Raw genomic sequence first — 25,698 nt, 5'->3', positions numbered from 1 at the left:
ACCACAATAATAGTGTCTATAGTAATAAAAAAAGAATACAAGCAACTCAGTTTAAGGCTTTGTAAACTTGCATTTACAAAGGATGAAGACAATGAACATTATTGAAGAAAACAGCTGCCTGATGATCACAAAAAACCCTTACCTGACTAGTTCCATCTCTGCTTCAGCATCCATTTCTAGTTTTCACTCAGTGAACACTTTAGAAAACCACATGAATGAAGTACATAAATGCAACCTCAGAGACCAAAAGCCAGTATTAACTTCTCTCACCTGTGTTCCTTAGTCACTGTGCCATATAATCAATTCCTTATTGCTAACTGACTCAGTACACCATTTATTACTTCTGACACTGACCTAAACAGGCAGAAGACCACGCCTTTTCCAGCCTTGTCTGCAAGCCCAGAAGGTTGGTAACAATCCTTGGATGCCGGAGCTATAAAATTAAACCCTGACTGAGAAGGGTCTAGAAGCCAGATCTGCACCTCCTGGATTCATTCACCACAAGACTTACAAAATTGTGGGCATTCACCAGTACTTCTAAAGATGAGAGTCACTGTCTGTCAGAGTACCAATGAGGACAGTTGAAATCCAGAGTGAGTTTGGGGTATGAACAACATAAAAGGGCTAAAAACACAGAAATCCATGAAAACAAGATGTTTTCAACATTTCCCACTGGTACTAGCTGAACCCTTAACAACAATACTGACTGCAAGAAATAAAACCATACCACTGAAAACTATGAGAGGTGGTTTTCAGGGCTACGGGATCATGGCAACACCAGAGGATCATGGCAGACACTTTCCCGGGTCAGTGTCAGCCCACCCCAACAGTCAGACAGCATCAGCGATCCACCTCTCCACAGGCATCTAGAAATCTCTACAGCACCTGCACATGGAGGTGGCACTTGTCTGGTAAGTAAGGAGGCTTGGCATAGCCTTGGAAAACACCACAACAAGCAATGCCTAGAGCTCCTCATTCTTGCTGCTCAGGGAAGAGGGGCAGAAGCAGCTCCCTGGGGACCGGAGAGTTGAACCCCACGTGCCATTAAGCACTGAATTTTAGTCTCAGGTCATAGGTTGTACCGTTAGGATCACAGGGCTGCTGTGGTATTATATGGCCTACAGCCTGGCACAAGTGCCAATGTTTAATGTGCTAAGTCACGTGCACAGGCCCACGTATCCCGTTGCTCTTTTCTGCCAGCCCTGCACTTTCTGCATCTTCTTCTGTTATTTTTATGCCACCAAGAATATTTCCATCAAGGCTGTGTGGGCGACTAGAAAACAAAATGACAACCATTTTGAAAATCAGCTTTTACTGATCTTTTTCCTGCGTGTTCCCAAGAAAGAAAAAAAACAGTCTTTATAAAAAGTTAGGGTTCTGTGTATTGATTATATGACTCTGTAGGTCTAGGGAAGAAGCCATAATGTGGTTATTAAAAAACAAAACAAAACCCAAGAGAAACAAGTTAAAGCAGCTATTTAAAACTACCATAAAAATACATGAGTCACTCAGCCAAGCAATCCACTACTCTTTTCCCTAAACGCAGAGCCTCAGTGCCACACACATGCTACCTATGTGTACATTTACTTGCTCTGCATCTTAATGAAGCCATGCTCTAAATAATTACTTGTTCTTGCAGATTAGGTGCTTACCACCTTCCTGAAATTTCTCAGTAGAACAGATTTTACTACCTTCTAATGTTTCTTAAAGCGTCACCAGTATTTAAGTGGCTTGAAGATTTCTAAAGCACTAAAGAAGATGGGGGGGAAATTATTGCCTTTTTAAAATCATGGGCTTTCGCAATTTATTTTCAGTTTATTCTTTTCTGAAAGTATTTTTACTGTATTCTGAGTGCAGATGTAGACATATCCTCATACTACAAAAACAGACGAACTCCAATGCAAACAGAATTCTTTGAAATTCATGTTCCAAGAATGCTTTCTGAACACATTACTCCACAGTTTGGTGAACAATTCCAGGACAAAGCAGAAACATCCAGAAAGATGGATGTTACCAGGGATCACTACAAGCTCACAACCCATCAGCTACAGCATAATAAATAGAACAGAAAAGACACTGAGTACCTAAAGAGTGCAAGTTTCTCAACAAACAGAAAGACTTAAAACAAAAACATATGTAGTGAGAACATGCTAGAATTTTTTTAAGCACAGATATTGATCCAAATAGGAAGGACAAAAACTAATAGCAACAGTGAAAAAATTTCATCAACAACACTGGTGACTGTTACTAAAGAAGTGGGAATGTTTATATTGCAGCCTATTTAATTGGAATTCTGAATAACAAATATATAACATCCATTCACTTAATACTAGATTTTGTACTGCCTCAAATATCCTTTGACAGACTCTTCCACTCAGATACTGTCCCTTGAGACAAGGATCACACATAGTTGATTTCAATCTCTGGAAAATTGAGTCAAGTCACAACCTTTCAAAATATACATACAAGTATCAGGATACAGGGGGCAGACTGTTTGTGCCCCTCACATCTATTTGCAGAATTGGTTTACACATACTGTATGATGTTCCTAGCGTAGTACTGAACTCAAGCAATGTTGTATTAATGCTCTATTTATAATCAGGTGGAAAAAAAGAAAAATAGTTAAAAAATAACATAAGGAGTTGCTAGACTATTATAGCAAGCCAGCCTCTTCTTTAAACTTTATAAATTGCTGCATCTAATACATTGTAACCTACACTATGTGAAAATAAGTTCTACTTTTGTAACCCCAAAGCCTTATATTCAAAACTTTATATTCAATCAAAAATGGAAAAAATAAAAAACCCTTGTCACATGTAAACAGGAATTCTTTTTTGTAAGCTTAGTTGATAACGAAGCACCTCATATTTCATTTGAATGTTGCAATTTACATGACAAATAAGATGGGGTTGTATAGAACCCTTGATATGCCACATTTCCTGAAAGTTGTTCTCCCATCTTAATTTACCGTTTCTGCGAACTATGTTTATCCATGGAAGCTTCTATTTTATTATAAGCTGCTGTAAAGTGTACTCCCCATGTGTTAAACATCCAAACCAAAACAGAGTAAAAGAAAAAACTCAAAAGAGAATTTGAAGATAAATTTCTGAATCAGAACAGATGAAAGCAAAATTGCTGCACCTCAAGTCAGAAACAAAATAAGAGGTCACGAGTACTGTCTCTTAATCTGGCAATGCTATTTCAGAGCTGAAATAAATTTATTGTATTAGTTATGAACTAAGTAGGATTTTTCCTACAAGTTTGTGTGACAAAAATAAGATTTAAAACATTTTAGGACATGAATCTAGAAAGCATTAAGCAATGCATGTTTCAAGTTCAAGAGGACGATCACTTATATTTTGAAACGCAGGGGTTTACGGTCCCAGTCTGTTGACACAATGCTTAAAGCATGTGCACGGGATAGGGCGCACTGAGAACACCACATCTGGTTGCTCTCCTCAGTCCTAACGTAAATCACAATTACCATTGTTCTAACTCATCCAGCCTTGCAGAGATTAGCATTTCTTCCAAAGCGTTTGGTAATTCTGCCTTGATTTTCCATCCATATCAAGGATATACACCTACATTCTTTCCACTTCATTTAGATCAGAATAACCGCATGGAGTACCAACCTACCTAAACCTAAAATAAGACTGAATTACTCTAAATATCTCATTTTATTGCCACCCCCTGGTTTTAATTACTATATCTAGCTTGCATCCCAGATGAACTAGTTTTGGGGGATGCATGCTAAGATTAAGAACACAAGTCTCCGTTCTACAATGGAGTTTTTGAAGAATTTCCGTGCTCGAAATGTAACAACAGCACTGAAAGATAAAGTCAAATCAGTGTTTACGTGTTTCTAAAGCATTCAAATCTAGATATTTACAAGAAGAAGTGTCCTAAAGAGTTAGAAATTAAGTCAATTACAGGTGACTCCTCTTAAATATTTGAGAGGTTAAGGAAAAGTCAGAAGGATAAACTCATAGCTATGTAACAAGTATCCTTCTCCTTTTTCCCTCCCCCCAAAGTATTTTGTTAAATAACATATGAGAATAATGATAACTGATAAACCAATTAAGAAAAGCTCCATGTAATTCAGCTTCACGGTTTATGCCGCCAATTTTTAACAAACAATCTCTACCCAAAAGAAAACAAACTTTATCCAGGTTACTAATGACAGGTAACTAATTACCTTAAAGCCTTGACCTACATGGAAGAAGAAAAAAACATTTTAGCCCAGCATTCCAGTTTAACTCTTTAGATTAGAGAGTAGTTCAGTAAAAATTCTGAAACATGTTTTTCAAACTTTCTTCATTGCTGTTTGCATAATACATAATTGTCATGCAGAATGAAAAAGGCATATCCAAGCATCTTGGAATCCAGTTAAAAAAGGGGGAGGAATCACTGAATCGTATACCACTTGGACCTTTGTTATTTTTGTTGTATTATTCAGATTGATTCATTTTAACTGGCAATATATGTTATGACATCAGCATCATATGTTTACAGCATCATATGTTTACCCCTAACCTCCCTTTTTTATTTTTCTAAAAATGTTTTCAATGATTTAACTACTGCCAAATAATTACATTAATAAACTATGACAATTACCCAACTGTTTCTGGGGATTCTGTGGTTAGGCATACCCATTTCAACACAGAATTATTCCTCAAAGGTGATGGTGGGGAAATTTCTTACATCTATAGCTCAAGGGAGAATTATACAAAGTTGCTCAATCAATGCTCCCAGCCCTGACAGAAGAAACATGGAATGAAGCTATACTGAATTTTAAATAGTTTTAAATGGAAATTTTAACTTAACCAAAAAGGAGAGGGAAGTAGGACAGCAGAAGAATTTGGGAAAGTCATCACAAGGTGTATCAACATGTGCAATAACATTCTACAGCAGTAAATTTATTTGCATTTCTGATTTTTTTTAAAGTACTAAAATGGTTTTTTATTTAGTACTATTTATTTATAATAAATAACATTTAAATATTTGTAATAGTACTAAATAATAGCTGATTATCTAAAAACATACTGCTCCTTGAAGATCAGCTAGTTGTATGCATGTATACATATACACACAAATGTACAGGAATTCTGAGACATTTGTAATTGCATAAATATCACAAATATATTAAGTTGTAGCATATTTTTCCAAAAACAAATACAAACCTCACTCCTCTTCAGTGCTTTCTGTCAAAACACTTGAGGTAGGAGCAATATGAACTATAGTTACTATTCTCCAAAATGCAACTGAAATTAAAACAATAAAATTGTTTCTCTGTTTAAATAAGGTGTTACTGAGAACTCTTTAGAACACTGGCTTAATTTTAGAGAAAGAAGAAATCTTTTATTCATGAGCATATGCAGGTTTAAAGAACTTGCAATAAAACTCATTAATGGTTCATCTAATCACAGTGACGACCAGAATATGACCTTTTTATTATTATTATTTTAACTAGAAAAATTCTAAGGAACTTGGAACAGCCATAATCACCACCTTCACAAAACTGCACAAAAATCTGGATTTAAAATTAAGGTTTGATTAGGGAAAATAAGTACCCTTGAAAGAGGAATAATTATTCCACCTACAACATAAGTTATACTGAAAGTTTTGTTCATGGGTTTAGAAGTGAATCAAGAATTTATTCTCCAATGAAATATGCTCATACAAAAAATGGGTTTTATTGATTTTCATTATCTTGTTTTTTATTGATTTTGTTTGTTACCATCTTCCACTCTGCTAAACTACCAAGTGTTGTTATTTTTAGCTGCTGAAAACTATATGAACTCCCTTGAGCTAAAGTGTTACTTAGTCAAGAAACATGAAGCAGTAAAAGTACTTGTGCTGGTACTCACATAGAGAGCAAGGTTTTAATTTATTTTGCCATGCATGCACTACCAACAACTGGGACCTCATCCTTGGTTCTTGAAACTAACCCAAACAAAAACATAACCAAAACTCAGTGATGGTTTATGAGTAAGTTCCATTATAAGCCTTCGCATCGAACATTTTACTTATAAAAACCTGGAAGTTGCCAAGCCCATCACAATGCTTGTTACATTTTAACGACACAGGACTGCATGGATATATAAATACACATCTTTCAACCCAACTTGAACTGCTAAATGCTTGGTTTTTTATATATGCATAATTTGAATAAACAGACAGTGAACAATTATTTCCTCATTAGAAGACATCCACACAAATCCAAACTAAGAATAAAGGTGGAGACCTTTATTTGAAATTATCCTTCACCTTTTAATGATTACTATATTGCCTTTCCTCTCTTTTTCATTTGATTATGTTGAAAAGGTAAAACATTGTCCTTTCCTCAGCTTTGTTTCTGAAAGAGGCCAAGGGTGGCAGCCAATAGGTCAAATAACCCAAACACTTACTTTCAGCTCAATGGGAAAGCAATTTTACTGCCAAATGTGCAGAGCTCAAGTATTTATAGAACAAGTTTGTTTCTGTTTTCCGTAACTACTGAAAAGGTTTGTGAATGCTTAAATATTCCAAATATTCCATTCATAACAGTATTTGTAAAGTCTGATATTCTATGAGAGAGGGGTTAAGAAATATAGTATCTATGAAGCATGCCATAGAAAGTCTCCTGAATAGAACTTGAAATTAGTTTAAAAAAATCAGTATGTAGTGAAATGAAGGCACCTTGGAAAAAATCCACAATTAATAGCTTTTCCGGTAAATCCTTCATGACATAGATGATTGCTTATTCTTTGCTAAAATTGGCTGGCTGGTTTCGAAATGAATGAGTAGAATATGAAGATGGCATCTTCTTAAAGGGTCCAATCAGTTTCCTGTAAAACCTAACTTTCTTGGGACAAATTTTACTTGTTTGATTCCCAAATTTGTTACACGGAACTTCTGGATCATACTACAGCTAAGAAATACATACAACTAATAGCTCTCCACATCCTACAAAAGACAATACAAGCTTTAGAGAATTCACAGACTTTTTTCTTTTCTAAGCTTTCTACCCTTATTTTTCCTCTGTCAGAAGACTTTCTGCACTGCGTTACAGTACACTTCAAAGATGAGCAAAATTATTTATACATTCTAACTTGTCGTGTGAAATTCAGTATTACACAAAAGACTAAAACCTCCCATCATTTTAAAGAGCTGTTGCATTTGCTCTAAGCAGTGTGCCAGAATGGGCAGAATGTCGCAAATTAGTGGAAACAGAAAATTAACCAAAAACTATGTATCTACAGGTAAAGTTACCACAGGAAAAAATCTTTGATATCGAAAAGGTGTCATGTAAATTGCTACAATGTAAGCTTCCATGAAGAAAAATATTCATGGCACAACAGAGTTACAAGCAAAAGTCAGGGTGGCAGAAGTATCTATCGTTTTTCCTTTGCAGGACACCCATGGTAACAAAGGACCAGAATCACAGCACAAGGACTAGACAACTGACGTAATCAGCGCTACAGGGCCTCTAGACTAAAAATACAACCAATGACATTGTTCCTTCTATTTTTCTACTGTAGTTTAGAATACTGAGACTAAGATGACTTACTTCATATACCCTAACAACATTACTGGAAAACCAAGAGCGTGACTTATTTGCTAGGAATGAGGTTTTTCAGAATTACGTGCTTTGTTTTATGGGCTTTTTTTTTTTAACCTGTCTGATGACGATCATCTCTGTGGGCAAATAGCCCAATGTAAGGAGGACTTGGGCAAGCAACAGCATTCACTTTCCCAGTCAAAGAGTGCTAGAGCAATAGGAATGCCACAGCAGCCTACCTGCCAGAGGATCCTACTAAGGACAGAGCCCTCAGGAGGATCCAGGAGTACTGGGACAATCTCAGCAGCCTTCCCTTTGTAGCTGGTGTAAGGCTCTCATTCTGATGACTGGCTTCAAGAAGCAAATCTTCCACAGAGCATTTTTATTCACCCTTCTTGCTACTAAGCAGCAGAAGGAACATCAAGACTGCACTGTATGCAGTCTCTTCTTCAGTTCCATCTAGTGACAAGCTCATCAATTCTTCTCAACAGTAACCTCACTCCCCACCCCTCCCCCCCAACTTTTTAAGACCCATGAATTTATTACAATTTAATAAAATCTTTAGTTTGTCAGCCACTACTATGTTGTATTTAAATAACAGTCAGCACAATTTTGCATATAGCAGCTTCAAAATGACCAGATACAAGTCTGAGATTTAAACCTGTTTATTTAGCCTCAACAGACCGGCCCACAGAGAATGTTTTTAACAAACGCTTTATAAAAGCTTAAAAATATTAACTATCAGTTGCATAACGTTCCTGAACTGACGCTAACTGATTAAGAAAAGACTACTGTACCCTATTTTTAGGGCTTCATATTTATAATAAAGTGAAACCACATTTCTTTGGAATTGAGTGGAGCTAAGATTCCAGATCAGGTGATAAAAGTATTACCAGAAAGACATCAATTATATGAAACATCTGTTGTTGTCTTATGACTTTTACCTGAGTAGATTTATCTTTCATACATGAAGGGTAGTGTACGTGGGGATCACGTGGCCACTGTCCTGTGAGGTAAGGTCCTGTAATTGTGTCCAAAGAAGAAGTTCGCCTTATGGTACCAGAAGTTCTGATTTGCTGGGATTTTGGCCTGTCCACTGTGGAAAACCAGAGCAAAATCAACAAAAAAAAGAGTCAGGCTACATTTGACGTGAAATGTTAAAAGCTAGCTATGACAGACAATGGCTAGAACATATCAGAAATCTTTGTCTAAATGCTAAGCTGAAAAGAATGTCATTACATCAAAGCAGATAACATCAGACAACAGAAAAAAATAGAAAAGCTAAAACTTAGCTACAAAATCCAACAATACTCCATGTGTCCATATCTGCAAGGAACAAGGCTACTTATGTGATACATTTTCATCAACAAAGAACATAAAGCAAATTTAAACATGTTGATGAAGCTACTCAGGAAAGCCAGTATTTAGAATAAGAAAGCATAACACTGTATCAATTTAGTTTTATTTATATATTTGAAGTCAGCTTGCTCAGCTTTACAAATACTAAAACAAATCCTGGCAAAAATGATTCTTAAGAGAACACACATCAAATTTCTTGCTCTCATGTATCTCATTCCATGTTGTTTACAGTATCCCAATACAGGCCTCAGCAAGCTGAAGTGTGTGACTGTGTACTTCTCCCTGACACAGCTCAGGTCAAGGCAGCTGCTGTGTTTGCCTTCGCTCATCACAGTACCTGCAATCTTTGACTCCTCCCTGCATTTCTCTCCCCATACACCTAGATCATGGAACACTTCTACGTGCATTTGGAAAGCAGAAAGGCGGGTGATTCATGAGATCGTTCTTTCCCACATCAGAGTTTATGGCATGCTCTCTGGATCGTCTAGCTTTGTCCTTTAGGCAAAATTACTTCATATATTCATTTTCTAGGCTTTACATAAGCCAGTCTAAGCCCTATATTATAGCTACTGTCTATCTTGCTCACCCCCACTAAAGTAAGTTTGCAAGTGAAATTTTGCAAGGGAAATTACTTTCAAAATAGTCACATGCTATGCCCTGACCTAACCCACCAAAATCCTGTTCACTGCTCAGAACTTGAGAACTGACCTACTAGCATGCTTTTGCGGCCAAACATGGCCGGTGCCTCCAAATGCATCTTCTCTTGGTATATCTTATAGAACTGCTGAATCTCAAAAGGCGGACACCACCAAAGCTTTACGTAGCATTAACATGATGATCAGGGTACAGCCTGCACTAATACAGCATGCTTGGAGTATGATATATGAACTTACACTGCTGAAACACCTTATTAACAACTCATTCTAGGTGATAAACTTTAATGCCATGAATTGAAGTGCAGTGGTGTGTACATATATATTTTGCCTTTGTGTAATGTAATTTTTTTTGATTGCTTTGTTACTTACAAATCAAATCCCTACAGTTTCAAACAGATCTACCCTCATAGGATTCCAATCTTGAAAATTTTGCATTTTAAGAAAAAAACTTTTGAACTACTACAAGTGAAGGAGGCTGAAATCCAAAATAAAGGTGACATTTTAAACATGAAGCCAGCATTTACCTTTGTGCTGAAACACAAAAGTACCTCAAGGGTGCATACCTATAAAGCGTTCTTCCAACCTTCACTGTTAAACTATGGCACTAAGCTACTCCAGATAGTCTGAGTATAGAAAATTCCTCTGAATATCCTGTTCACTAGCAATATATTACACAGCACAAAACTATAAGGAAGTTGCTAAGTACGTAAGCAGTGAGGTATGTTCTTAAAAATAAACAGTAATTCCAAAGCAAGTTAGAGACCATGCAAAGAGAAACTGGCAGGATAAAGTCTGATAATGGTGAAATAAGAAATAACCCAAGTCTACGTTTGCAAGCTACACTTTTAAAAATATTATGAAAAAAGACCACAAGAAAGCAAGCCCAAAACACATGAACAAAACACATGCAACTAGAGTGAACTAAGGTCCGTGTCTTGTTCTACAGCCAGAAGAAAGGCAACAGCAGTCCCAACATTAATAACTCACAGAATTCCACTGCAAGGGGGACAGAAACCACCACCACCAAAAACTACTATGGAAAAATATAAATATAGTAATCTTGGATGTGAACTGCAGGACATTATCAAACCCTAAAGCTAGAAGGAGAGTTCAAGTCGCAGTCTTGTAAGTCCCCATTACTCTTCAGTATTTCTTTGAATCACACAAAATAAACCGAGGACAATTTCTCAACTGCATAAACCAATAAATCAAAGCGACCGCTAATGTAATGCCAATGTTAATGCTGTCTGTTCCTTCCATCTACCTTGAGACAGCATGAGCAGAAGTGTGAACTCAGAGTGCAGTGATGCACTGATATAAAGAAAACTAAAATCTACGCCAAAAAAAGCCATAAATATGCAGTTTTCACCATTAGATGCAGAGTTGGCAGCACATATGGTGCAGAAACAACCACAGGAGAGCCAGGACTGCAGCAGCGTTGTGTTCTAGTCAATAAATGCTTCATCCCTTACCCTTTTATGATTTATATACATCCTTAGACCATAAAAAATAAAGGACAAGGGATCTGCAAGTATGAAGTTTGAAGGAACTTCTACAAATTAGTATTTGACAAACTGTCTTGTACAGGAATAATTTAAAGGTAACTGGATGTAGTGGAGAGCAGGCTTGAACTGGACCACAACACTGCTGGTTCAGATCAGCTTTGAACTGTTGTGGAGCCACAAGCAACTACAGGTTCATTTTAAGTCTGAGTTCTTGCTACTCTGGAGCTACTACAGAACTTTCACTTTTCCCAAGCTTTCATTACCAACTGGATTTTAATGCTACTATCACCACTATTTTTCTCCAGTCCCAACCACTTTCTCCTGATGGAAACCTCATGCTCTGGTTCTCCTGCACAGGAAAAAAAAAGTGCAGCAAGTACCTTCCAAAATCTGAAGCACTTCAACAATTCCTGAAGTTAGCCAGCAGGCCTTAGCACTGAGAAAAGCACGAGCAATATAAAAAAGTTTCTTAAATTACTCAAGTTTTGGACTGTACCACATCTGACAACACTCAAAGAACATGAATGGATTCTACTGCAGCGGTAAGAAGTCAGAACAACTCTTTTCTTTTTCAGTGATGAGATGCTCCATCTCACAAGGAGCTCAGCTCTACCTCCAGAACAAGTAACCTTGGGAACACAGTACTTAAGAAGCATAACGTTACTTGGAAAAGTTAGCTGTAGGTTACAGAAGCAAGACACATGCTCATAGGAAAACAAAATACTTCACGCATTATTTAAAATACACCACAAGTTTTAATGGTATGTATATAAGGACTATTGCTAGACCTTTCTAGTTATGTTTTTACAGAAAATGACACAAGGGTCCACCTGAATACTACAGCTGGTAAAATTCAGAGTGATCCTACCTCCCAGCAGGAATCAGCTAAAATAAACCGCATGAAATCATGGTTCTGCATGCTGCATCGACAGCCAAAAGAATTCTAGCTATACCACCTAGACTGACTGAAAAAAAAGGTTTCCATTTCTCTGCCAGCAAAATGTAATTCAGTACGACTAGCACATGACAGTTCTTTTGAAAAGGACATAGGGCTCAAATAAAGCCATCTGCTACAGCTCTGAAACGAAGAGATTGCCTCCCCACCCAGCAGAGAGGCAGCTAACCTGCACCTAATCTCTCAGCCATGATCACAGTCCATTTTAGCTTAAATAATGTGTTCTGCCATGCACGCAATGAGGCAAGTTACCTGCAGAAGAGGAGCAAAACTGACAGCTAGCATTGGTACCAGGATAAAAAACTGCTTCAGCTAAATCCACCAGAGATCATTTATCAGCATCTTTTCTTCCCTCATCTCCTTCAACAGCTAGCAGACGCAGCTCAAATTTGGCCAAGGCTCTTCCACTCACATCTTTGCATAGATATATCCAGCTCCAAAAGACTAAAATTATCCTAAGAACTTCTCAGATGACAGATTCCTCTCAAGTTGAGAGCAAAAACATGAAATAAAAATAAAGCTCATTCTTCCCTGAAACTAGCAGTATTAATATCGCCATCTCTTTACCAACATCAGCTAACTGCAACGCTCTTCTACCCAAAGGCTAGGTAACACTCTCACACTAACATCTCAATCTCTTCTTGAAAGCTGATCTGTAACAGATGACTTTACTTAAGACAGCCAAGTCACGACACTATGAAATATCGGTACAGATTTCCACAATACAGGTGAGACAGTTTCATGAGGTGTTGCTTCTCTTCGGTTCAATTACTTGGTACTCTGCAGAACCTTCTGGTTCACCTTCAGAGCTACTACTGAACTGAGACCCAAGCTTATGTCCCATTGGCAAGAATTTCAGATTTTACCTAGGAAGTCAACACTTCTGAAGAATTTTGTCCAAAAATACTCAAAACATGAGGCCTGCAAGACTCTTGACAGGACTCGCCTGGTGTGACTTGATGGACATCCATCTGCTTAAGACTCCTCTCAAAGGTCCCAAAGGCATAGATCAATTAGTCTGGCTAGGAGATGCAGAGGACTAGAAATAAGTACAAAGAAGAATCAGGTATGTCTGGGACATTTCTACTAGAGACTGCAATAAATTTACAGCAATCTGAAATACCAATGATTCAGAAGTGCCTGTGCAAATCCTTTTTGGATAACGAAGCATGTGGGAACACAGCACAGGAACAGAAGCTGTAATGTAAAGATAGAAAGCTGAATATTAAGGAATGGTGACCCACAGCAACCACTGAGAATGATGGCCCAATGCCTGGGGCCCTGTTACCACAGCAGCAGCTGTTCATGACTACCTAAAAAATTTTTAGACAAAATTCCCCTCTTCTGTTACACCTTCTAGAAGCATGAAAAGGGATACATCTGCTCTTACTTATTTCAGACCACAATTCCTTGAGTACTACTAACAGACTTTCAGATAGAAGAGGAGGAACAGTCTTGAAAGAATCTGTTCAAGGTTGTTTTTTTTAAGCATATATTGATACTATACTGATTCCTGAATTTATATTTGATGGGTATTTCCCACTCTGATTATGTAGGTAGGTGGAGAAACCAACACACGTTTATTTTCAGAACTTGTCTCTAAGATGCTGTGAAAGAAAAGACTGAATAATGAGGATTTAGAGGCTGCTCAGGAAAAAAAAAATTAATCTTCATTCTCAAGAAGGCTTTTCTCCTGTAACTAGAGCTAAAAATCTCTCAAGGAGATGATTAGTGAGAGATTTGGGGTCCCTAGAAGTTTTACTCCACAGGACAGACCTATTAACTCAAAAGACATTTCCCAGTTGCCACTGACTGACAGACTGGTTTCTGACCCAACCTGCAAACTTGCTGAACTACCGTATTAACAGTCCAGAACAATGGGCATACTGTTTGCCACGTGCTGTTGGTAAAAAATAACCAAAAATAGGATTTCAAACAGCAACTCAAAAAAACACCCTAAATGCGTAAAAATATGAATTTTAAGCTACTGCAGTCTTCCTCCTGTAATAGAACAGCTTAATCTCATCAATAGCTTAAAACAAAGCAAAACAGTATGTTCAAACATTGAAAATACACTAGCATTTTGCTTCTATGAGGATGTAAGAGGCAGTCATTTCAAGTTACTTTCTGATGCATCAGTAAAAATACTGCAATTGCAGCTCCGTAAAATGTCTCTCTGTATTATGTGCACATTGTTTTTTGATTCAGTTTTATCAACTTCGGAAACTATTCTGAAGTTTCTATTTTCAGAAACTGACACAGAAGATGACTAAAAATGAAGGGGGATGACGGTCTGAAGTAACTGCTCAAAATAGACTGATACAATTCACATTGAATTGACCAAAAAAAGCAGGCATAGAACAGCATCGTGATCGAACCAAGGCTCCAACAACCAAATTGGACAACCATAAAGTGGTCCAGAGGTCTCCAACCCCACACTTGTCATCCAAGACAATCTACAAGCTAGAGTGCCCAGGTGATAAAGGAGGCTGCACACAAAAAACTGTAGACACCCACTGTAAGGATCTTCAGAATCAACTATACTGAGTTATCTTTTATAGCCACATAGATTCTGACCAGTCACTGAATCCAACAGGCAGATCGAGGCATTTCCTTTCACTGAGGCTTTATGCATGACTCTGCAAGGACGCACAAGTCCTTCCATACACCTGCACAGCAAGGCACCATGCTCAGAGACTAGAGGAAGAGGCGGATATGAATGAACCTGCAGGCACATGAATTTCTTCGGACCTACAGCTGACTTAAAAACTTGGTTGTCTACACATGTTGAAACGTGGTCTCTGCCTCATGTCCCCATTCTACCTAGCAACAGGTCAAGTGAAACATGGCTTACTTGCACCTTTTGGAAGTCAGATTTTGTTCAAAGCAAAACTCCCGTTTAAAATCAACATTATCTTTAGAGATCAAGCATAGAAAGAAAGCTCTAATCTGAGTAAGAAAAGCAAACAAACTATAAGGAAGAAAGTTTCTGCCCTCTAAAGCTAAGTTATTCTTCTAACAAAGATTACAGCTGGCACATGTAGGACCTGTATAAAATGACTAAGCATTTAAGATCACAAAAGCCTGCTTTGTTCAACAGATGTAACCTACGTGTTCACAATTCAACAGGACGCTAGAAGGTAGATAAAACGCTAATTTAAAACCTTTCAGATTTTTATGTATTTCAGATTTTCAGAACATATCTTTCTTTGTCAGGTTATCACTTCAAACGTAAACACTACGCAAAGACCTAAACTTACATGATTTTATTAAATTATGCTATTTCAAATATATTCCTACTTTTAAAAAAACTGACTGGAGCTCTGTAGCTAAGCACTTGGGAAACATAAAACCAACCCATTAACTGCTGTACACTTCTGCAAGCAAAGAGAAGATTTTCTTCATTTTAGTTCATTAATTTAGATCAGTCAAATGATAAATTCATCTGATCTTGAGAAATAAACTAGGAACCAAGAAGTGCACTAAAGCTGTTTTTCTACTTCCAGCATACTACAAATTAAAATCTTCAACAAAATTGTAAACATATGCAATTAATTCAGTTACTAAAGATATTACCTTTGTCAAATAAACTGGGTGACTGAAGGGATTTTTTTGTTGTTCTAATGATAATTTCATAAAATGTTTTAGAAAAGCGAGACTTTTGCACACCTTTAATTTAATTCCACTTTCCTTCAAAATGGAGCCAGACAATCCCGAATTAACAAAAAAGACTTCAAAAAGTTAGAAGGCACAATTCACCATTTTCACAGTCAAAATTCAGAAAAAACTGCAATCAGCGCATGGCAGGCCATATATACGATGCCACCATTCTGATCATCAGCGAGCAAGGATAGAAAGCATCCCCCTAGCTAGAACTAATTATACTAAGCAAAAATAGTATTTTCTTCTGAAAATACTGAAAAATAGAAATGTTAAACTAGATTAGAATTGCTTACTTAGAACACGGAGGACCAAAACTCTGCAGTACCTCAGACAATGTCTCAGCAGGTCCCCACAAAGCAGGTTGCCCATTCGCACAAGACCTGACCTGCACCCAGCGTTTTTTGCAGTCATTTCATGCTGACAGTCAGGAGTCCCAACATCACTCAAGTCTACCCTTCAATATTTCCAAATGACAAGCTCCCACTTAGAGGAAAAGATACTCTGCTCAAGTGCAACCTCACATCCATGAGCATCCATTTTATACTTTCAAATCTCACATTTTCTGTTATTTCAAATTCCCAAGCTCCTTCAACTCTTGCTGCATAATCTTCCTGCATACTAATTAAACCTCCCAAAATTCATCAAGTTTCATCACCTTAATTTTGAAATTTGCCTACGCAGATAAGATCTACTTCCTGCACAGGAAATTATTTCTCCTACAAAAACTACCAGGTTAGCATGACACAATTTGGAATTCTCATCCTGCATTCAATGTTTCTCACTCACCACTTTCCACTGTCCCTTAGAATTTGCTCCGAGCTTTTACATAAAGCAGAAGTTAGACCGATAGATCTCTACATTTCAGAACTGGTCTTAGCTATTTCCAAATTTTAAGAATACGACCATAACTGCTCTTCTCCAATCTATACTCAAACAGTAACACCTCCGATCCAGAAGACTGCTTTAGAAAATTGAGAGCAAGTGAATTTCTGAGTAGGCTTTTCTGGAATCCTGTAAAAGAAAGCACTTAATTGACTTGATTAAAATCTGTAATCTGCATCTATCCCAGCTGTGGTAATTTCTAAGTCCAGACAATCCTCTCCCTCAGGCTTCCACCTTGTGTCTTCTTGGATTAAAATTCACCGCCGTCAGTTAAAACTGACTGCCTATACTCCACGTTGGTGAGGACAAAGCAGTGAATAAATATCCATGGTATTTCCTCTGAGATTGTTGCTACTATTCTTTGGAGTCAATTTTGAAACAGTAAGTTCCAATAAGTCAGCCCTGGATCATCCTTAACATTTTTCTTTTTCTTGCTACAGAATGGCCCCAACTACTTTTTCCCCATGCTTTTATTTGCACACTTTAAGACCAAAACCAGAAATATGCAAAGACAAAAGTCTGCTTGGGATTTAACAATTCTCAGCTAAGACTTTTTCGATTGATAATGTGACTTGCTCTTTTTAGTTCATGCTGTTTCCGTCAGACTCTCCTCTAATTCCTAGCAGCCTTTTTGAGATAAATGTGCATGTAATCAGATCATCAGGTTTCACTGATGTTTGAAAGATTCCGATAGTCTATTTTTCATTAAATCAGATTCTTTCCACATTCGTCAGAGCAATCTTGTTTAACCAAATTTATCATACTATTTTCTTCTGAAATCTGAAACTTTACTCTAGCCTTATGTGTCATTTACCTCTTTGTAGGATTTTTTATTTTGCTGGACATGCATATAAATTTGGACAACTTAAGCAGGCCTAGCTGTAGAAAACTAACATCTCAAGCCATCTACTATACACGCAGTGTCAGTACATTCATTTCTTCTGTTCACCCACATTTTGAGTTGTCAGACTCCGTAATTTCTACCTTCCATTTGGTCAAACTAGGTTTCCGCTTTAATTCTTGTGATCAGAAGATCGTTCCACATCCTCCAACTCGATATTAAAGGTAACATACAACTAAATAAAATCATGAGATTCCATAAAACAACCGTAATTACCATAATTACTTCTAAAGAAGGAATTAGCCTGATGTATAAAACAATTTTACAATGAGTTATTTTAAACACCACGTGGACTGCATACTTGAATACACTACTTGGTTTGAAAGTATGAGTTGTTCTGTTTCTACAGTAATGCCCCAAAATTACCTGGATCTTCTGGGTGGACAAGCTCCTAAGATGGGTATTTATCTCCTGTCACTTCACCTATGAAGATTACTGAAGCTTCTTTGTACTGATATTTCTCAAATACACATACTTTCAAACATGCACGTTGACTTTTTTTTTTAAACAAAGAGCCACTGAGGGTGAAATACTAGAGGAATCAGAGTGTTAGAGAAAGGATGTGTAAGACTATTTTACTACCAACTACCACAATTAAGCAAGGAGCGCTATCAGTTAAGAATAAAAATTTTAAGTCCTTGAACTGAAATTTACTTCAGTGAAAACAACTTCTCCCTTCACCTGGCAGCTGCCCAACTTCTGTGTAAACCTAACTTTTTTTCTGCATTCTTCAGCAGTTAGTTGATATTTTTAGTCACACTGTTCAAAGTCTGTTCCGGGACACTCGGCATAAATATGGGTTTAATTTTTAGTGAACAAGTCAAACTCTCCATCACTTTGAAAAACAGAAAGTTAAGATATCCTACATAACAAACAGACTTTGAATAACATATGACATGCTGGATATGGAGGTATACACGTAACTGCATAGAGCCAACGCTGCACGGCCACTTGGGCCCTCCAGCAAGACTGATCGGCAGCACTCAGCTTCAGCTGACTCTGTGTGAGAACACCAAACTCTTTCAGAGCACAGACCGCACAGGTACCTGCTATGCTCATTAGAGCCTTCCAGCCCTACCGGCCTAATGAGCTCTGCCACCACGCATGGAAGGCGTGACGCTACGTTAAATACCTACAGATCTTGCAGAGCTCCTCACGGGCTCCTCTACGCTGTACATCTCGGTGGCCTGAGTTCTGGCAATACAGCAAAATTTTAAAGGTTTATCCAGCCACATTTCTGATCTGGCATGGGTTATGAAGTACAGCATTTCATCTAATGAAAGCAACTGTACCACTATCCCTGGAAGCTGTGCGTTCACAGACTTGGACATTTATATCTACATTGACACAAGCTACTCCCAAACATACGATGTCTGACTACATGTCACGCTTGGAGAAAACGGGGGTTTGGATTTACGGGTGAATTTCTGCAGACTGGCGTTAACAGCTAGTGGCCAAGTATTTAACAACCAGAATTTGTTTTCTAGTAAGAACACGTTATTTCCAAATCAGTTTGGATTCCGAATGCTGACAGAGGTTAACAGAAATCAGAGTTCTGAATTTTTGGTACCGCAGCCTAAACACCTACATTAAAATGTTTAGGCTTGTCTAATCAAAAAGCCTTTAAAAAAACTTGTGTATGCAGCTAGCCAAACTTCACAAGTTATTTATACCAGAACAGGCTCTATACACCAAAACACCAGAGATTAAAAAGCACATGATATAACGATACCCATTTTGTCATACAAGCACTCCACTTGTCCTATGCAACTGCACGTGAGCTATCTGTCCTCAGCAGGAGCATGGTGTACTCCAGGCATCCCAAACATCACATAACAAAGCCCACACTGGACTTTCTTACCACTTGGAATACCACCAAGTGCTATAACCACGTTATCAGGAAGGCTTTGTGTTCACCTGCAGAGGAACTGTGCGGCTGCACACAGCTTGGTAGAGTCAAACCATCCTGGTCGTTATTACCCTGAAAACACCTTGGTACATTGTTCACATGCTAAGGCAGAAATAATTATTTCAGAACCAAGTGGTTACTATGACTGAAAACATATCCAGAAGACAGATTTATACTTACAAAAAGAGAAATTTGTAAGTTTCTATAGTTGGAGAAATGAGTTTCAAGTTCATAGTGTGAACACCAATGAACTTGCAATGATCAGTCAAGCCAGTCAGACTTGAGTATTAATTCTTAAATTTCAGAAATGTGTCTACGATTATAATCTCCTTGCTTAATGCCTGGTGTGAGAATGTGGAAAGAAGATGAAGCTAACATTGTTCAGACACGTTACTTACACAGTTCAAGGAACAGAACAGCTGAAGTACAGTCTAAAGTGAAATCATGATGCAAGACAGAGTGAGAAGAGGATAGTTTACAGTAGGTTTTAGATAATTAGAAAGCTGCGACAATTGCTATCATACCGTTCTTAGTTACCACTTTTCTGAGCAAAATACAAGACGTTCTTCCTAGAGGGGAAATAAAGCGTGTAGTTTGGGTAAAACTAGTTTCAGGTTGTGCAAAACAAATTGCACATAAAAACCTGTGCTGTTAATCACTCATTTGTGCTTGATTCAGAGAATAAAATCCATTTTAAATAGCAACTCCTCAATTTAACAATAATAGCAGTGACAGTTAAACCCTTATAAACAACTGTGTCATCGTTTATTGTTAGGGCATATGCAACACTAAATAAGATCTAACCAATACAGCATTTAGATAAAAATCTGGCATTAAAGTTTCAAAACTCAAAGTCGTAACATTTTATGACCTACTGGGAAGCGTCTATTGTCTCCAAAGTAGCAATATCTCATACAGAAAGCTACTTAAGAGATCTACTACCACAAAAAATGAAAACTTTCCATCACAACTGTCCTACATTGACCCAAGACAAGCAGGTTCAGTTAATCCCTATTTACAAATCATCTGCGCAGAAAACAGCTATTGCTTGAGACAAGACACCCACACCTACTTTTTTTCCGACCAGAGAAAGCTAATCTGGTTTTAGTGACATGATAGTTAGTATTTTGGTAGGACTAATGGCTAATAAGAAGCAGTGCTGATACCAAAGCAGACGTGAAGGTGAAGGAGAGAAATGCACAGAACTGGACCAAGGCTGTACTGCAAGGCCAGAGACTGTGCCGAGGGCACTGCCCAGCACGGCCCCGCAGGGTTTCCTTCCCTGAGACAGGCTTCCAGTAGCCAGATGCCCTCTTCTGTCTTACCCAGGGCAGCAGTCTGAGCAGAGTCACCACTTGTCACTGGGAACACAGAAAGGAACAGCCCTGGTTCCAAGGCCGTATTCACACAGCTGGGAGAGATGGAAAGAGTTCCCAAGAGAACACGTATTTCCATTTCGACCATGGGTGAGAGTACTTCCATGGATGGCATCCCACCTACAGAGCTGGAGAAACTAACTCGCTACTCAAAAGGATTAATATTACACACTATCATGACACTTCATGTGATGCCTGTACTGCAGAAGTCTCACACTGTGATCCCTTTCAGTATCTGTCAGTCATTTTCAAGCTTCGGGATTTAATTTCTGATTCAAAAATAGTCATAACACAAATCATTGGTTGTGAGCTTCAGAGTTAAATCAGGAAGGAAAAAAATAAAGCACAGCTAAGGAAGAATTTTTTGGAAGAATGGATCTTGAAACGTATAAGGGATTGTTAAGTAAAAACACTCATGTTCCTCCACTGCAGTCTCATTCTCTTCGTTTTGCAATCGTCCACACCTTGACAATGGTGACACAAAGGAAAAGGGGATAATCTTCGGCTGACAAGTTGCTGGGGATATATCCCTTCTAATGATGAGATACAAATATTAGTTTACTTGCCTAAAAATGCCTTAGGCCGTTGTTTAGGCACTACAGGTTTACACAGGAGACAGAGCTGAAAGCAAAAGAACTCAACGTATTTAAATATTAACATTAAAGCAAGACAATCATCATTAACACAGTTAACCATCTTAAGTCCAGAGGAAAATTTTTCCATTACATATCTTTACTACAAGCTTTTTTCAATCAATAAAAAATTTTAAAAAAAAGTACTACTCAGTGTGTTAAACCCTACTATATTAACAACTTTTGTTGAACATATGCTAAATCCATGGAGCACTTACTATTGTGTCAAGTGTTGGCAACACTTTTCTCTACAGAAGACAGTGCCAACTGGTTTAAACAGGAACTTTCATTTTCCACCGTGAAGAAAAGCCATTACCTTCTTTAGAGGAAGAACCATAAAAAAAGGTTTTCAAATATTCAGAGACTGAAATATTAAGGGGCATATATTTCCAATAGGTCTCACATCGTTACAGCTATTTCTTTGAACCAAAATTTCAGAATTACTGCATCAGTTGTATCTTTTTTTTTCCATGATCATATCTAGAGTAGGAGCATAAGCCCCATTTTAAAAATAACTAGCTTTCCACTGTCAATTTTAGCAATATAGCAAAGCTCAACGATTCATGATGTGTCAACCTGTATTTGGCAAACACTGACTTTTCGTAAGATTCTACCACGAATTCTCTTGATCTACACTACCTGAATTTAAAGACATGGCCTCCATTCACCCCACCGCTACTCTGAGAACAGGGCAAAAAATGGGAATCGTGAATTGCAGAAACCAAATGTCATTATTAGGTACTCTTTTACTATGCAAGGATGTTGGCAAGTATCTTCAGTTTCACCCTATGTAGCATAGTGGTATTCACATACTCCCAAAGAATAAGAATTGAAGGTCATGTAGTGATTTAAAATAGATATATACATATACTTTGTAAGTTCATTTTTGCATACAGCAAGGCGAGGGACTACTTTCTTAATGACTAATGCCTTGCTACAGTATCATGCAAGTTCAGTGCTTTCCATTTTTCTTTCCCACAGTTGTGTTAACACCTGAAAGGAGCATAGTTCGCTTGTCTTGTAAAGCACTTTTAAGGACATCTAATAAACTTCTTATCTGAAGCGATGATGTTAGAAATCTAACTAAAAGGCCTCTGACTTTAAAACAACTGGTTCAAATTTAGCCAGTGTCTTTTATATCACCATATTATACTCCAGCTAAAGCTATTTTGGGAAGAGAGAGGGACAAAGCTGGAGCAAAACTGTTTTGGCCATACAATTATGGGAATACTGTTATTATTCAGGCATCAGGAAATAGGAAGCGTCACAAAAATTACTTCCTTACCTACATTTGTTAGAAATAAAGGAAAGATCTTCTTGATCTCTGGTATAAATGCTTATAATGCCAAAATATTAGATGGCTTTAATCCAGGATGTTAAAACAGTTCTGCCTTTTGAAGTCTGTTTTTTTTATTTTTTAAATACCGATATCCCTTACAAGTCTACAGATAAGCAATACTGTTTGTACTCCCCTATTCCTCACTCCACGAGGCTTTAATCTACTAGCATAACAACAGATATACATACTTATTACTCAGACCTGGGTTATGCAGTTGTTTTGCATCTTCTTTAACTCCTCTTTTTTACTAGCGTTGGCAACACTTCAGGAGTTATTTTGATAAGTAATAGATATTGGGAACTCTTAACAGCCAAGTTGATTACAATATTTTTCGCATCTTTAAAACTAACCTTTGCATTCTAAACCTTCTGTGGAAAAGAGTTTATATAAGCTATGTAATTGAAAGTTAGCAAAATAGTGAAGAAAATACTGAAGCATAATACTGACGTACCACCACAGTTAACACTAAACAAATCAAAGCATTTGATGAAAGCTACATTGAGCATGAATCATACAGACGACATTTGCACATTCCTTGTACACAAAACATCACATACAATGTGAAACAAAAACTAAACAGGAAACCCACTCTTATATTTATACAAGCTGCTTTACATAACAGAACCTACTGATTTTATCCAGGTAACGCAAGGAAGAAAACAACTTGCAAAACACAAGCGTTTACAAGTAATACCTTTCATTTGACAATTTCAAAGTGGTAGGTTTTCTGCGTTGTTATTATTGAATTGTCCTTTGTCATAAACCATGCTGCTTCACGTGCTGTTGGCATGACATTTATGCTATCAGAGGTACATATATTATTCCTTCAAAGGAAACCATATGTTGTTACATCCAACCACTTTTTAAGTTGCCAGCTCCCTAAAATATGAATACAGGCTATAAAAACATATCTATGAGTAAGGAATAACACATTTAAAAAAAGAAAGGAGTAGTAGACTCGCACATTGCAGGTTTATCCTATGGGAGCAGAAGTTGTCCCCCATCCGCTCCCCCCACCCTCCTTTTCCTACTTCTTTAGCATCCTGAAATTAGCATCTTGAAATTCATGATTTCTCATCTAGTATCAGTACTAACCAAACACTGGCATCAATGGTTTCTTAAGAACTACAAATCCTCAAGTTTGCTTAAAGAAATTACCAAATTCAGGTTTCAGTTCTAAATACAGTATTTTGCTGCAGAACAGAAACATCTACAGCATCCTAGAAAGTAGGAATAGAAAAGATGCTGCTAGGAGAAGAAACAGCCTGCTGCTTTCATTCATGTAGTAGTGATGTCAGTGTCTGCAATGGTAGCTGCGCTGACCTGTAGAGGCTCAAAGCTGAAGTGTTTTCACAGAATCTCATTTGGAAAAAGGACCTCTGGCAAATCACTAAAATATCCACAACAAAATAGCTTGGTGGGACATCCAATTTGAAGAATCTACAGTGGAAAAGGCTGAAAGGAGGTGGGGAAGGGGCAGGTGTCTCGAGACGAGAAAAACATCTATCCATCAGAATCATAAGCAGCCTCCAGCACAAGCACATTCGTGAAACAATCTAAGTCAGACTGCAGAGCCAAAGACAAACAGATCTCTTGCACTGGTGAGAAAAACAACAGGATTATACCTAGAGCATAGGCTTACATTTTGCAGCAGTGAGAACTGTTTTTAAAAACTGACCAAAAAAACTTAATCAAGTAGCTTCCCCAAGACTCGCGTGCTGATAACAACTATAAATAGCTGGAGTAGCACATTGTTTAGCAAGCTGCAGCAAGACCGTCTGTGTTTGAAAACAGTTTTTTTTTTTTCAAGTCCTCCATTATTACTGCAGCAGTCCTTCAGCTCCCCAACCAGTTTTCTACATACTACTACCACCGTATATGCTACAAACATCATTTTCAGCACCTCCACGTCATGTGTTAAAATGATGGGAACAAGCTGGGAAACAAAGACAAAATCCTGCCCCGTGGCATGCGACCATATTCCAAATTGTGTAAAACTACTCTAGATGGGGGGGGCAAGGGGGGGCGTCTGTAACCTTTTTTTAATTTGCAAGGCTGAAGAAATAGGGTACCTTATCGCCCTAACCTGCTAGAAAATGGTGCCTGTATTTCTGTAAAATAAAGCTGTTGATGTGTGCAATTGTGGTCATTATTAGGGCGATCACGTTGTTTTCATTCATTCATTCATTCAGGATTTGCTGGAGGATGTCAGCTTCTGCAGCAGCAGCTGGCTTGACCTGGGAGGGGGGGGAACCAAATTCCTCTCAGTGCATACAGATTACAGGGTGGGTTTGTTGATGGACCATTTATGATTTTATACGTTGCACTCATTAAACTAAACCAGGCTGTATATGCTGCTAACGTGGTTCACCAAGAGGCAAGCTCAAACAAGTTTAATTACGGAAAAGACATTCAGTACTAATTTACAGTCTGATTTATTAAGGCTAAAATAGCCCACAGATGAAGAAGACTAAAACCACTTTCTAAAATTAAAGTTTCCCCTCAAACAACAAAAAAAATATTTACGTGTACTAATGAAACGCTTCACAGCTTTGCAGTATTTTTCCTTGCTTGCAGGTAACTGCCCACATTCCTCCCTCTCAATACACCTTTAAGCGTAGACCCTCATATACCGCATCACTACAACGTTTTGCGCCAGGTTCCCATAACGAAATCATTTACAGTATTCATTAGCAGCTTCAGCGGTAGCGCTATCCACATGCGCTGAATTTTATATATGTACGTATACACACATTTTGCCTAGTTTTCCATTAGCATTTTCCAAAAGTTGAAGAAGGAGGAAAAAAGGAAATCTACATCTAATATTTCACACAGTGGGGGGGAAATATATCTTTACAATTTTAAGTAGAGCTTGAATGAACCAAACCCACTGAAGACCAGCTCCATTTTAAAGCATGCAAAAACTTCAGCATGTGATCTTTTTGAGACAGAAGTTATGAAGTATCCCTGTTCTGGTTATA

At 37.8% G+C, this 25,698-nt stretch overlaps 1 protein-coding gene across 4 annotated transcripts in view; it reads right to left on the bottom strand.

Annotated features, from left to right (window-relative positions):
• The window catches only part of GLCCI1 (glucocorticoid induced 1), a gene marked incomplete at its 5' end in the record, with an annotated part of 55,470 nt that overhangs the window by 28,289 nt on the left and 1,483 nt on the right, over window positions 1-25,698 (bottom strand). For all 4 annotated transcript variants that reach the window (XM_080579980.1, XM_080579981.1, XM_080579982.1 and 1 more), the window contains one exon: window positions 8,485-8,636. In XM_080579980.1, coding sequence (XP_080436106.1) covers window positions 8,485-8,636 — 152 coding nt within the window. The remainder of the gene's footprint in view (window positions 1-8,484; window positions 8,637-25,698) is intronic.

The sequence above is a fragment of the Anser brachyrhynchus genome, assembly GCF_964034855.1.
Source record: "Anser brachyrhynchus genome assembly, chromosome: 2".
NCBI lineage: Eukaryota > Metazoa > Chordata > Aves > Anseriformes > Anatidae > Anser > Anser brachyrhynchus.
The sequence above is the reverse complement of the archived record's forward strand: the minus strand, read 5'-3'. Positions and strand labels throughout refer to the sequence as shown.